Below are 15,000 nucleotides of genomic sequence, written 5' to 3'. Positions count from 1 at the left end.
TTAAACATTTCGAGTCATGAGATTTTGTGGTTCTGAACAAATTTGTAAATCAGACAAATAAACAGCAGGTTATTTCTGGTGGAAGGTCGGTGCAGCGAGTGTGACGCCGGAGCCGTAATCCGATTAATCCGGCACCATGACGGAGCAAAGCAAGGGCAAAGACATCAATCAGCACCTTCTTCCCTGACTGAGATCTCATCATATCTCTTCATATTATTTCTCACTGAATGACTCTGAGTCATTCTGATCGGTCAGAAGGTATCGATTCATTTCCATCGTCTCACTGAAAGCGTGTCGGTTCTTTATTAATATCGACGAGCTGTTTCTTTTTCTGCATTTTTTTTGTCTCGTTAACTTTAAGAGCGGGGGGTCACGGTGGCTTAGTGGTTAGCACGTTCGTCTCACACCTCCAGGGTTGGGGGTTCGATTCCCGCCTCCACCTTGTGTGTGTGGAGTTTGCATGTTCTCCCCGTGCCTCGGGGGTTTCCTCCGGGTACTCCGGTTTCCTCCCCCGGTCCAAAGACATGCATGGTAGGTTGATTGGCATCTCTGGAAAATTGTCCGTAGTGTGTGATTGTGTGAGTGAATGAGAGTGTGTGTGTGTGTGTGTGCCCTGAGATGGGTTGGCACTCCGTCCAGGGTGTATCCTGCCTTGATGCCCGATGACGCCTGAGATAGGCACAGGCTCCCCGTGACCCGAGGTAGTTCGGATAAGCGGTAGAAGATGAGTGTGTGAGAACCCTAAGAGTGAATAAAGTTTGGCTGGTGAACGAACGACTGTTTAAGTGAGAACAGGAACTAACGCGCCACGACTTAATGGATAAAGTCTGACGTGTCGATCTAAAGTAAAGCCCACGACACTACAGCTAACACGTAAACATAACACACATCTCATTCTTACTTCTTACTATTTCTATGTTTTAACTTGCTTCTTAAATTTAGCTTATTTAAAAGCATAGTCTAGGAGGAGGGGCTGAATTTTATTACCTGGCAGATTGTAAACTGTATTTAACTCTATAAAACTTCCATAATTGACAAATTCTTGTTGTCGGCTAAACGCCGCGGTATGAAAGGAATAAAACTCTGCAGTTATAGGAATATAATCTTGTAGATGAAGAGCGACTCATCCTCATCGCATGGAGATGCATCACATCATTGATTGTTTGATTATGAAATCAATAGAAGTTGCTTTATAACTTCCATATTCCCAAAATATCCAGACAGAAGGACGTTTTAAACCTCACTGATGTTTCTGGCTCAGTTATTAACTCTCATCGTTTAGTTTGGTAAATAGAGATTAAAAGATTAAACAGGAGCGAATGACCTTTTTTCAGCATCTGAGCCACGTGTGCGAATAAAGAGGCTTTCGCGGCTGAGCAAATTAGGCCGAGGTTAATTACTTTATACGACGACGGGAAGACGGCGGAGATTAATGCTGCCTGAAGTTGGATTTGTTCTTACTTCATTAAAGATTTTAGGCTGCAGCTGATCAGAGAGCGTAATTGAGATCCCAATCGTTAAACGTATAGTGACGAGCGACATGAGGCGTATCGTCAGAGTTGCATGAAAATGTGAACTTTTTTCCACCGAAAGAGTAAAACTACATTGTATTGTAACATGGCGACGTGGTTAAGTCACCCGACTGTACGGGTAAAGTTTGGAAACAACCAGGTGACGTTTAGCCTCTAGGGTGAAGATAGTATTCAGTTCACCACGGTTTTATTTTAGTTTGCTTTTTATTGAGCGACAGTAACCTTCTTGTCAAGTCGAGTCTGACTTCCTCAAAGAAAGAAGTGTTTCTGATAAAAATGCAAAGATATCATAAGAGACAGTGGGAATTTGTTTAAAAATAACAGAAGTACAAACAGGGGGGCACGGTGGCTTAGTGGTTAGCACGTTCACCTCACACCTCCAGAGTTGGGGGTTCGATTCCTGCCTCCACCTTGTGTGTGTGGAGTTTGCATGTTCTCCCCGTGCCTCGGGGGTTTCCTCCGGGTACTCCGGTTTCCTCCCCCGGTCCAAAGACATGCATGGTAGGTTGATTGGCATCTCTGGAAAAATTGTCCGTAGTGTGTGATTGCATGAGTGAATGAGAGTGTGTGTGTGTGTGCCCTGCGATGGGTTGGCACTCCGTCCAGGGTGTATCCTGCCTTGATGCCCGATGACGCCTGAGATAGGCACAGGCTCCCCGTGACCCGAGGTAGTTCGGATAAGCGGTAGAAGATGAGTGAGTGAGTGAGAGAAGTACAAACACATGGGGACACTGAGAAAAAAAAAAATATCTAAAACACAAAAACACAAGACTAGGAAGACTCGTGGCCTAATGGTTAAAGAGTCTGACTCCTAACCCTAAGGTTGTGGGTTCGAGTCTCGGGCCGGCAATACCACGACTGAGGTGCCCTTGAGCAAGGCACCGAACCCCCCAACTGCTCCCTGGGCGCCGCAGCATAAATGGCTGCCCACTGCTCCGGGTGTGTGTTCACGGTGTGTGTGTGTTCACTGCTGTGTGCGTGTGTGTGCACTTTGGATGGGTTAAATGCAGAGAACGAATTCTGAGTATGGGTCACCATACTTAGCCTTATGTCACGTCATGTCACTTTCACTTCAAAATCAGGAGGCAAAGGACGAGGACTCAGCAAATACACACACATACACACACACACACACACACACACACACACACACACACACACACACACGAGACGGCAGGTATAAATCGGCAGGTGATCGGTGTAATATAAGGAAACTGGTGTGTAGAAGCGGGAATGGGAGCAGGATGGGGCGGGCAAACAGGAGAACAAAACACACGGCACCGATTATTAACAAACCCCTGCCAGATCGCCCCCTGGTGTCCCAGCAGTAAATTGCCCAAGCAGTCATGACTAGGGTTGGGTATCAAAAGGAATTTTCCGGTTCCGATTCCGGTTCCAGTTCTGCCTTACGATTCCCGGTTCTGATTCCGATTCCATAATAAAAGAAATGTGTAAAATAACGCACAATACTGAAACAATTCCATTTGTGTTTATTAATCACTCTTTAAATATTTTAAACAGAGCATTTCAATTCATATCAATTTAAATTTAAATAAATCCAACATCAAATTTAACATCCAGAATTACAACTTAGCAAAACAGTTAGCAATTTTTCTGAAGAAAAATTAACGTCTGCTTTTTCTGGGAGAAGACGAGACCTTTTCTGGCTTATTGTATCTCCAGCTGTGGAGAAAACCCTCTCAGAGGGACTTAAGTAAAGTTGGCTCCATATTCACAGATTCGAGTTTCCTGAGTCAATAACTCCTGACCTAAACACTCTTATTACACAAATAACGCCTCTTTTTTATTGTAGTAATGTAGAGAGGCAGCTACAACGCAGCTACAACCCAAGTTTCCTCAATATCAGCTTTCCTCCACTGTGGACAAAATACATGTGTCTATGTGCGAACACCTAAGAGACAGATTCCAAGGGACCATCTGCAAAGTGCAAAACCCGAAAAGCGAAAACAAACAACAGTCAATAACTTTACTGTAATACACTTTACTGTCACCAAACTCTGATCACACAGCACTGATTTATTTTTGGAAAATGTGTTTTTGTTTTTGTTTTTTTTATGATGGGGTAGATTTGCTTTCTTGTTGTAGCTTTGGAAATTAATCCACACTTTAGACTTTTTTTAGACATGTTTAACACAAAGCGTACCTCAGCACAGCAGCGCGAGTGACTGATTTCTGTGGTAAACTGCGTTAATTTGGTTGCGTGACTGTAAAACAATTAATATTCATGAGGTAAGACATGGCTATTTAAAGTGACCGCTCACAGCGCTTTGCCCGTCATCGCATCGGAACCGAAACTAAAAAATTCCGCGCGGTTCCGGTTCCTGTTAAAAAACAGAAGCGGTTCTGAATAAGAACCGGTTCTCGGTTCCCAACCCTAGTCATGACGGGTTCTGGAGGCTTTTTGTTTTCTACACTATTCTCTAAAATCCCTGGAGATTTCTGAAATCCTTAAATCAGTTCATGAAAACGAGTTCATGCTGATAAGATAATCTGTTACATTTCAGTCTAATAAAAGTCCTCACAGTGAAAAAATCCTTTCATGTCAACAACAGCTAGAGACGTGTGTAAGAGCTCTAATTCATGACAAGAGCAGTGATGATCTCCTTCAGGCTCTACTTTTTATGGATCTACGTTCTCCTCCCTGCTGGGAGCTCCAGGCCACGACAGCAGAGCTCAGTCCTGGTCCAGAAGGATAAAGAAGGGCACACACATACGCACACACACACGCACACACACACACACACACACACACACACACACACACACACACACAGAGCGCAGTGTAAAACTGGTCATGTGGATGATACAGTGTACAGAACAGGTTAGGACAATGAGGTCATTTATCTCTTAATCATCTAAGTGCCATGGTTTGAGTTCATCTTAATTATGGAACGTTTAATGATCTGATTAAAGATGGACAGATCATGAGTTTTGGGAAAAGACTTTTTTTGTCTTGGTGAGACGACAGATGTGTTAAAGCGGACATCGTGTCGCTGCACAGTGACTTACAACATTCACTCCTTCATCATTAGGATCATCATTTTGGCATAAAAGCACAAGATCATGATGAAATAAAGACTCCAGGATCAATCTCTTCATCCTCAGAAGGTCCGAGGTCCTTATGATTAACGCTACACTTCTGCTTATAAGCATAACATAAAAAATCGTCAATCGTCAACGAAGAAAAACGTCAGAATTGTGTGATACCTCGACCATCGACCTAACATCAGCAACAGTTATTATTAATTATATTTTTAATTTTAATTATACAAAGTGTTTCATCTCTGAAGTGTGTGTGTTAGTGTGTGAGTCTTTGTGTGTGTCTGTGTTTGTGTGTGTGTATGTGTGTGTTTTAGTGTGCGTGTGGGCATGTATGTTTGTGCATTAGTGTTTATGCGTGTGTGTGTGTGTGTGTGGTTTAGTGTGTGAGAGTTTGTGTGTGTGTGTTAGTGTGTGTGACTGTGTGTGTGTGCATGTATGTTTGTGTGTTAGTGTGTGCGTGTGAGTATGTTTGTGTGTTTCTGTGATAGTGTTTATGTGTGTGTGTGAGTTTTGTGTGTCTGTGTTTGTGTGTGTGTATGTGTTTGTGTTTTAGTGTGTGTGTGTGTGTGTGTGCATGTATGTTTGTGCGTTAGTGTTTGTGCGTGTGTGTGTGTGTGGTTTAGTGTGTGAGAGTTTGTGTGTGCGTGTGTGTTAGTGTGTGTGACTGTGTTTGTGTTTTAGTGTGTGTGTGTGTGTGTGTGTGCATGTATGTTTGTGCGTTAGTGTGTGTGTGGTTTAGTGTGTGAGAGTTTGTGTGTGCGTGTGTGTTAGTGTGTGTGACTGTGTTTGTGTGTGTGCATGTATGTTTGTGTGTTAGTGTGTATGTTTGTGCATTTCTGTGATAGTGTTTATGCGTGTGTGTGTGAGTTTTGTGTGTCTGTGTTTATGCGTGTGTGTATGTGTGAGTTTTGTGTGTCTGTGTTTGTGTGTGTGTATGTGTCTGTGCTTTAGTGTGTGTGTTTGTGTGTGTGCATGTATGTCTGTGTGTTAGTGTGTGCATGTGTGTATGTTTGTGTGTTTCTGTGTTAGTGTTTATGCGTGTGGATTAGTGTGTGAGAGTTTGTGTGTGTGCGTGTATGTGTGTTAGTGTGTGTGACTGTGTTTTTGTGTTTCTGTGTTAGTCTGTGAGTGTGTGTGTGTGTGAGAGAGTTTGTGTGTGTGCGTGTATGTTTGTGTGTGGTTTAGACCTCCACACTCATGCTGAGATTCAGAATGGCGTCAAGCTGCAGTGCAGGTTCCTGACGCTGGGATTCAGCCTGCAGCTGAGGACTGTCCTAGATTGTTTTCCTCTCAGTTAGCCGTTTAAAGGTGAACACAAATACAAGCCGCGCCTGAGGGAACTTTTACAGGTTGTGAACATGGCTGTGTTTCTTTCCCTCAACCTCAATTCCATGGACAGAGGACAAGACAGACGTTATGATTAGTTACAGGAAAAGCACAGAAAGGTGATTACAGTGAGGGGGGAAAAGGGGGATGGGTAACAGAACCAGACCTGGATCTGGGTCAGAATAAACGATGTTGCCTTCACTGTCAGCTGATCACTTGATCACATGATCGCAAACCAACTAAACACCTCCAGGAGAATTTAGAGCACCGACTGAAGAACAGTTACTCCAGAGACTTCTTCTATAGAATCTTGGTTGAGGTGTTTCAAAGCTGTTCTAGAAGCTTCTGTTGACTGAACATCTTACGGACATTTATCACGTGTGTATGTCACGACGGCTGAAATGAAAGCAAAACAAAGTAAAACGCTGTGATCTACGGAGGAGGAGCTTACGATTCTTAAACCGGCCGAAGATTTTTCACAGATCCTGAACGTTTCTGTGACGTCGTCCCGATACACATTCGACTCTGTTCCGTTCACGTGTGTGAACATGAGTACAGCTCTCACAGAAAACCTTTACACGTGTCTTCACTCCGTGGAGTTTAAAAGAAAAATCTTGTAACTGTGATTTCACAAAAAAAAACTTCTGGTGGACCTGAAATATGTATATATATATTCATTCATTCATGTTCTACCACTTATCCAAACTACCTCGGGTCACGGGGTGCCTGTGCCTATCTCAGGCGTCATCGGGCATCAAGGCAGGATACACCCTGGACGGAGTGCCAACCCATCGCAGGGCACACACACACACACACACTCATTCACTCACACAATCACACACTACGGACAATTTTCCAGAGATGCCAATCAACCTACCATGCATGTCTTTGGACCGGGGGAGGAAACCGGAGTACCCGGAGGAAACCCCCGAGGCACGGGGAGAACATGCAAACTCCACACACACAAGGCGGAGGCGGGAATCGAACCCCCAACCCTGGAGGTGTGAGGCGAACGTGCTAACCACTAAGCCACCGTGCCACCCCTATATATATATATATTCCCACATGAAGGACAGATGTGCTGTAAAGTGTTTGGTACCTGCAGATGGTGCAGACGAAGCACTTGGGGTGGTACGCCCTGTTCAGAGCTGATACCACTTCCCCGCTGATGAATTCACCGCAGCTGTCACATTTAGTGCCGTAAAGCCGCTGGTAGTCCTCGGTGCAGATGTACTCACCGGCCTGCTGGAAGAATCCGGAACAGGCGAGGTCACAGCCGCAAACTGCGGAAAACACAGCACGGAAAATCGCAGTTCTCAATATTTTTTTAAATCCCTGTAATACTACATTAATAGTAGGTTTGTCTTCTAACCATTGTGTCATAAACTGCATAAGGATTTAACAGGCTTAGCTTTCTAACAATATACATCAACAATATATAGCTATATATCAACAAACCTAAAATCATGAATCCATTCTCTCTGATTAGCTAGCTAATTTTATTCAACTTTAATTATATTTGTTTATATGCTCGTGAAGAGACACAAATGCCTTCAATTTGTCTTGAATTTGTTGTGTGTATGTTCAGTCATCACAGGCTAGTCCAGGACTTAGCATCGTTTAGCATCTGAAGTAAAAATCTTTCAGAGTCACGCAAAGAGAAAGCGTTAGCTTAGCAGTAAGTATAGCCCTTTAGCGCTAGTCCATAATAGTAAATGAAGAACATTTCAATGTGAATCAAATTCCTTAGACAGATAAGAATCAAGAAGCATCAGGTTGCGAGTGATATTAATATCACTGTATCATCATATCGACCAGTTTCAGTTTCATTTTAAAATAAAAAAAATAGCAAATAGAGTTTATATGAAATTATTCATATAAACAAAGTCCTAAATTACAGGAATATCTGCCATTAGTTTTTTAATTGCAATCAAGATCCGAGAGAAAATTAAGATTTTAAAGTACACAAGATGGATTTTTTGTGTGTATAGTGAGGACGATGTTGTAGCTAATTGTTGACAAGCTCCAATAAAAAAGTCATTAAAGCGATAAAGAACCGAGGTTTTGGCTTCGTTAACTTTTAATGGAAATCTAAGGTACTGTACTGAACTTTTAATTATAATTATAAAGTGTGAAAATGTCATCAGACAACAATAAGGAGTGAGGAGATAACTTCCAATTCCCATGAGTCCACTGTGGTGAGAATCATCACACAGTGTTGTTCCTCTGCTCCCACTGCTTCATTTCAGAGTCGGTTCTATCATCACACTGACGAGTTGCTGCATGCACAACGTCCCTCAAGGCACTGAAGAACATGCCTGTGTGTGTGTGTGTGTGTGTGTGTGTGTGTGTGTGAAAGAATAAAATGTTCTGACTATTTTTCAGCTATTAACTACAGCAGTGGAAGGTCCTCAGAAAGCTCTGTGTTTGTGTGTGTTTGTGTGTGTGTGTGTGTGTGTGTGAAAGAATAAAATGTTCTTACTAAATAAATGGACCAAAAATTTTCTTTCTGAACTGTACTTATGATATTTATATCATTTTCAGCTATTAACTACAGCAGTGGAAGGTCCTCAGAAAGCTCTGTGTGTGTGTGTGTGTGTGTGTGTGTGTGTGTGTGTGTGTGTGTGTGTGTGTGTGTGTGAAAGAATAAAATGTTCTTACTAAATAAATAGACCAAGATTTTTCTTTCTGAACTGTACTTATGATATTTCTATCATTTTCAGCTATTAACTATAGCAGTGGAAGGTCCTCAGAAAGCTCTGTGTTTGTGTGTGTGTGTGTGTGTGTGTGTGTGAAAGAATAAAATGTTCTTACTAAATAAATAGACCAAGATTTTTCTTTCTGAACTGTACTTATGATATTTATATCATTTTCAGCTATTAACTATAGCAGTGGAAGGTCCTCAGAAAGCTCTGCGTTTGTGTGTGTGTGTGTGTGTGTGTGTGTGCGTAGGTCAAGCTGCTCTCCTTTCCATCTTTCCCACAGCCTGAGCAGTGGAACATCATTACAGAGTAACTGACACCCTGTGTTTACTGTATACGGGAATTTGTACAGTAATAAAACTCTAAAAATATCTCTACTGTTTTACTGAATAAAACTTTACCGCTGATTTAAAAATGACATCATCGGTCTGTCCGCTAGCAAACCCTAACCTTAAATCTAAAGTCCTTAAAGACTCCATAGACTTTGAATCCTTTTTGTCTTTTTTTCTCTAGAGAGTTATTATTGCACCTAGTGGTCAAAATAGGAACTGCAAGTAGGAAGCAATGATGATAATAAGTAGTGCTCCATTAGGGGACGAGTCACGCTGCCCCTATATGCTCACTTTATAAACATTTTCAGTAGAGACAGATCAGTAGAGAGGACGATTAATGACATGGTTTAGTAAGCTTAAGCTAATAAGCTTATCAGCACACCGGTGCTCCATTCCACCGTCTTTTCAATCAGTATAAAGAAACGACTGTCTGTGAGTCTGATCTAAAATAAATCAGACTCTGTCGTTCTTTCGGTGTGTTTTAGACGTGTGTTTTTCCCTCTGTCGATAATCTTACACTGAATTTTAGTGTTGAAGATAAATCTGAGCTGCTTTTTAGATGAACAAACACTCGGAGCTTCTCAGAGAGCAGAAATGGGTTTGATATCAACATTTACTCTGAACATACAAACATCTGTGTGGAAGAAAAAGAATTGTTTTTGTTTTTCTGGATGTTTTCTATGAATCTTTCACCTCTAGTATTGTAGAGAAAAACAGAAATAGTGATGGAACTCTACAAAGTCCTGAGTGTTTACTTTCATATGAGCTTCTTATTAACACCACTGTGGAGTGAGACGTGAGGAAGACGTTCGGTCGTCAACACGGACGCGAGACAAACGGGAGAAAAGACATTTTTTGGAGGGACTGAAGATATGGTGATGTTTCTGAAATAATAGTTTTGAATGTGAAGTGTTCGTCCTTTCACATGTGAATTATTTATATTATAAAACTCTTCCATTACTGCCCTGTTTTTTAAAAACATCTGTGTGACACACCCTTACTCTGTGCCAGCTTTCAGTACAGTAGGCACTCACTACACACACACACACGCACACTAAAAGACACCGTGCCAGCCGAGTCACCGCAGAGAAGAGGCTTTCAACTCCCTGTGTAGACATCTGCACGCCCCACAGTTTAGCCTCGCTTTCCGGTGCCATGCATAATTCAACAACTCCATAAATAAATGTGTGTGTGTGTGTGTGTGTGTGTGTTCCTGCACTACTCTATCAAACTGATCTGAGTCAGAAACTGCATCGGAAGGCGTGTAGAAAGCATGTGTGCATCTGTGTGTTTGTCTGTGTGTGTGTGTGTGTGTGTGTGTAGAGTGTAGAGATCAATTACGCATTTTATCAACAGCTAACAGACACAATTAAAATTCATCACAGCAGGATGGATGGGTCAGCCCTCCTCTCCTCCCCGGTCTTTCTTTATTAATGACAAGCAGTACAATTACTTTTATCACTTCCCTCACTGTGTGTGTGTGGGTGTGTGTTTGTGTGTGTGTGTGTGTGTGTGTGTGTGCACGAGCATGAGAGAGAGAGAGAATATGTTTTAATATCTTTTTGGGGACCTACTGTCTGGACCAGTAATTTTTTAAACTGGACCAATTTTTACCAAAAAATAAAAAGCAATACAAATTTTGTTACCATGGTTACAGTTAGAGTTATCTCAGTTGTAGCATAACATTTATTGTTATGTTAATGGTAGGTCCTCATAAGGATAGTGTGTGTGTGTATGTGTGTGTGCGTTTGTGTGTGTGTGTGTGTGTGTTTGTGTGTGTGCAGATTTTTCCACATTGATGAAGACCAAATGTTTCCAGAAGAACAGGAATATTTGATTGTTCTGACCGTAAGGAGACATTTTAATGGTCTCAAAAAATCAAAACTGCTTTGTTCTTTTATGAGCATTTATCAAAAAGAGAAACACACACACACACATACACAGACACACACACACACATTCTCTCTCTCTCTCTCTCTCTCTCTCTCTCTCTATCTCTCTCTCTGCTATTGTTTTTTAGTAAATCCTACCAGTTATTTTTTACTCACTATATCGACACAAACACACTCTTGATTCACACAAAAGACATAACAATAAAAGTGTGTATTTTCAGTCAGAGTGACGTTTTCATGTGTGGTTTCGTGGCTACAGTGAACGTTTCTGCAGCTAATCCTGGGTCACTGAATGAGTTAGCGACTAGCACGATACAACAGATGCTAATTAAACGTTTAAAACTTATCACTTTAGCCTGTCACTGGACAGCAATACACTCAGCTCATTAACGTTAGGGGTGTGTGGTGTGTTCAATACATATTCTGAGTCCAGGTATGTTAAACTGTTCAGAATCGTAAAGTGTCTTGAGACGTGGTGAATACAGAGGCTGAATCGATAGCTTGTTTAGTGAGAGAGCAGAAAACTGGGGCTGAATACAAAACACAGCTACTACTCTGTGTGTGTGTGTGTGTGTGTGTGTGTGTGTGTGTGTGTGTGTCAGAGTAACAGATGACCAAAAAGGATCTGCTCAAGTAGGACAGAAGGACGTCTCTCAGTGCGGTCGGAGGTGATAAACGACCCCCTTCGAGTGACGAGAGGGAGAATTCGCTCAGCTCAGGTGCTCAAGAAAAAACACACTCGCTCAGGACTGTAAATTATAAACTAACACTTTATAACAAAACCTTTTGCTCACAGGGACCAGTCAAATGTCCCCACAAGGTCAACCCTGTCAGATAGTTCTATCCTCATAGCAACATTTGGTCCCCGTGAAGATATAAAAACATGTCACTCTGACTCTCTCTCTCTCTCTCACACACACACACACACACACACACACACACACACGCTACTTTGCTTCTGTCAGCAGGAATCAAATACCACGCTGACATTTCCCACAACCGGGTGACACAAATGATTTTGGGTGTGTGAGCTACGAGGATAATTCCTGTCCCAGCCGGACCAGTTCTCACAGGAGAACAGACCATGTTCTTCTGCTCAAATCCTACAACAGGAACCTTCATAATCTGCAGGAGCTCATTTTTTTCTTACTTGTATAAATAAATGGGAAAATATGTAAAATTTTGGTTTGGTTTGAACCATAAATTTATAGTAGCATAGCTTTGGAAAAGAGAAGGTCATAAAAACTATCCTGAAATCTGTAGGTCATGATTTCTCTGCGCCCATGTGTGTAAGTTTATGAAAAAAACACACAGAAAAATCATGCTAGAAATGAATAAATAAATAATAAAAACACCGAGATAAAAAAAAAATCCATATATATGTGTGTGGAGTTTGCATGTTCTCCCCGTGCCTCGGGGGTTTCCTCCGGGTACTCCGGTTTCCTCCCTCAGTCCAAAGACATGCATGGTAGGTTGATTGGCATCTCTGGAAAATTGTCCCTAGTGTGTGATTGCGTGAGTGAATGAGAGTGTGTGTGTGCCCTGCCATGGGTTGGCACTCCGTCCAGGGTGTATCCTGCCGTGATGCCCGATGACGCCTGAGATAGGCACAGGCTCCCCGTGACCCGAGGTAGTTCGGATAAGCGGTAGGAGATGAATGAATGAATGAATGAATATATATATATATATATATATATATATATATATATATATATATATATATATATGTATGTATATATATAAAGCTCAATAAACCGAATGCAGTCATGGAGTGGAGCTGGACACAAACGCTACAATAATCATCATGTAAATATTACTGTAGTTTGTGTTATTGTGTAAATCACCACAAACACTACAATCATCACGTGAATATTACTGTAGCGTTTGTGTTATAAACAGGCAAACGCGACCGTGTGCACGTATTTGTGACGAATGAACGAAAGATCTAAATCTAAATTCTAGAATGTAAAAGATTCCTATACTATATGTCTTATAATACCTGGTGTAGCCTGGCAAGATGGATGGCATGTGCAAGGGACGCAGGTTCTTGTCTTTTATCCAAGCTGTAATGGCACATGAACCTGTGGAGATGTTGGAGGACATGCGCAACATGAAGATACAAACAGCAACAAACATACAATCTATCTGACGCACTGATGTACGCCATCGTGCACGGCCACCAAGCTTACGCACAATACTTGCTGAATAAGTTCTTAGACGGTGCTCTTGCCATGACACATGAGAATATCTACCGCTGTCAATCATATGTTCCACACTTAGACATGGCTATCCGCTACAACAGGAAGGACATAGTGCCTCTCATTCTTCATGTGGCACATAAAATTCCAACTCTACAATCCTACGTGAACCGAGGAGGATGCAAACACATGAAGGAGGGCAGAACTACACTCCATCTGGCATGTGACATGTCACAACCAGAGACTGTCATAATGTTACTGGGAAGTGGGGCTTCACCACAAGCTAAGGCTGGTGATGGTGTGACACCACTGGATCTCATTCTCGAAAAGCTACGGACCTCCAAAGAGAACACACGTGCGCTCATGTTGTGCCTGGAAAGGCTGCTCATGTTCATGCCTGAAGTGCGGTTCAAAATGAAGAGCTCACTGAAAAATGATCCAGAGTTCTGGTCCAAATTTCTGGGAGAGGAGATGTTTAACTACTTGGTTGGAAGAATTCCAGGGACACTCTTTCTCATAGCTACTACTGTACCTTCTCGTGACTTTTTTAAAACTGCCTATTCCAGCTTCTCTGAAACCTACTACATCACAGCCCTTAATGCGGTGGAACTCCTACTGAAACATACTTTTATTTTTTTCTTTCTTTTTATCAAATTTATATCTGTGTGACTGGCATAAATTTGTAATGTAAATGTGTGTGCATGTGCCTTTTATTGTCTTTTAAATCAATTTAAACAGTCTAAAGTTAAAAGACTAATCCTGGTCTGATTTTTTTCTTAAAGTTTTTATTTTTTACAACACTGACTACAAAAAGAGAGATTATTATTATTATTATTATTATTATTATTATTATTATTATTATTTGTATTATTATTATTATTATTATTATTATTATTATTATTATTATTATTATTCAATTGATTTGTATAGAGCTTTTAACAATTCCCATTGTCTCAAAGCAGCTTTACAAGAGTTTAGAAACGAAAGAGAGATAAAAAAAGATATAAATATCTAATAATAAGAAAAAATAAGGATAAAAATAAATAAATATGTATTTAGAATTAATGTTTAAAAAAGTTTTATTCATTCATTCATTCATTTTCTACCGATTATCCGAACTAATTTATTTTAATTCAATGACATTAAAAGAAAACCCCTTGTAAAACGTCGGTCCTATAAGAATCTCAGGTTCTTACGCAGTAGGATTGGGATTTACAGAAGATAATTACAGCTTTCGTGTTGCGACATAACGCGGCGAGTTGTTTTAAGAGAATCCAGAGTTCCAGGAACGTCAAAAAGCTGTCAAGCTGTTAACTGGCTTCTCAAACAAGAATCTTGACAAAACAAAACAGTGTTAATGCGACCTGCTCGAGCAAGCCTGGAAGTGTCCGAGACCGTGCAGCACACACAGCTTATTCTGAGAAAGAGATAAAAAATACAAACAAAAATAATACCGGTTTGAATCACGTTCATGCCGCACGTTTTGTTTGAATTCTCAAATCACGATGCGAGCCTCCTTCAGTCTGTGTAAAAACTACATCTCTATAGAACGGGTTAAAATGAACGCTCTAGGTCTAGTTCTAATAGCGTTTCCGTGGTAACCGCTCAGTCACGGGGACAAACGGATGTGCAACATCACTGTCACTCTCTCACTCACTCATCTTCTACCGCTTATCCGAACTACCTCGGGTCACGGGGAGCCTGTGCCTATCTCAGGCGTCATCGGGCATCAAGGCAGGATACACCCTGGACGGAGTGCCAACCCATCACAGGGCACAGACACACACTCTCATTCACTCACACAATCACACACTACGGACAATTTCCCAGAGATGCCAATCAACCTACCATGCATGTCTTTGGACCGGGGGAGGAAACCGGAGTACCCGGAGGAAACCCCCGAGGCACGGGGAACATGCAAACTCCACACACACAAGGCGGAGGCGGGAATCGAA

At 41.5% G+C, this 15,000-nt stretch overlaps 1 protein-coding gene and 1 pseudogene across 5 annotated transcripts in view; one reads left to right on the top strand and one right to left on the bottom strand.

Annotated features, from left to right (window-relative positions):
- Positions 1-15,000, bottom strand: part of LOC132859676 (actin-binding LIM protein 3-like) — a 66,133-nt gene that overhangs the window by 29,240 nt on the left and 21,893 nt on the right. For all 5 annotated transcript variants that reach the window (XM_060890513.1, XM_060890509.1, XM_060890510.1 and 2 more), the window contains exon 3: positions 7,021-7,204. In XM_060890513.1, the coding sequence (XP_060746496.1) occupies positions 7,021-7,204 (184 nt within the window). The remainder of the gene's footprint in view (positions 1-7,020; positions 7,205-15,000) is intronic.
- Positions 12,865-13,664, top strand: LOC132860351 (ankyrin repeat domain-containing protein 9-like; annotated as a pseudogene).

The sequence above is a fragment of the Tachysurus vachellii genome, chromosome 17, assembly GCF_030014155.1.
Source record: "Tachysurus vachellii isolate PV-2020 chromosome 17, HZAU_Pvac_v1, whole genome shotgun sequence".
In the NCBI taxonomy this organism is placed as follows: domain Eukaryota; kingdom Metazoa; phylum Chordata; class Actinopteri; order Siluriformes; family Bagridae; genus Tachysurus; species Tachysurus vachellii.
This window is presented reverse-complemented; position numbering and strand designations above follow the sequence as displayed.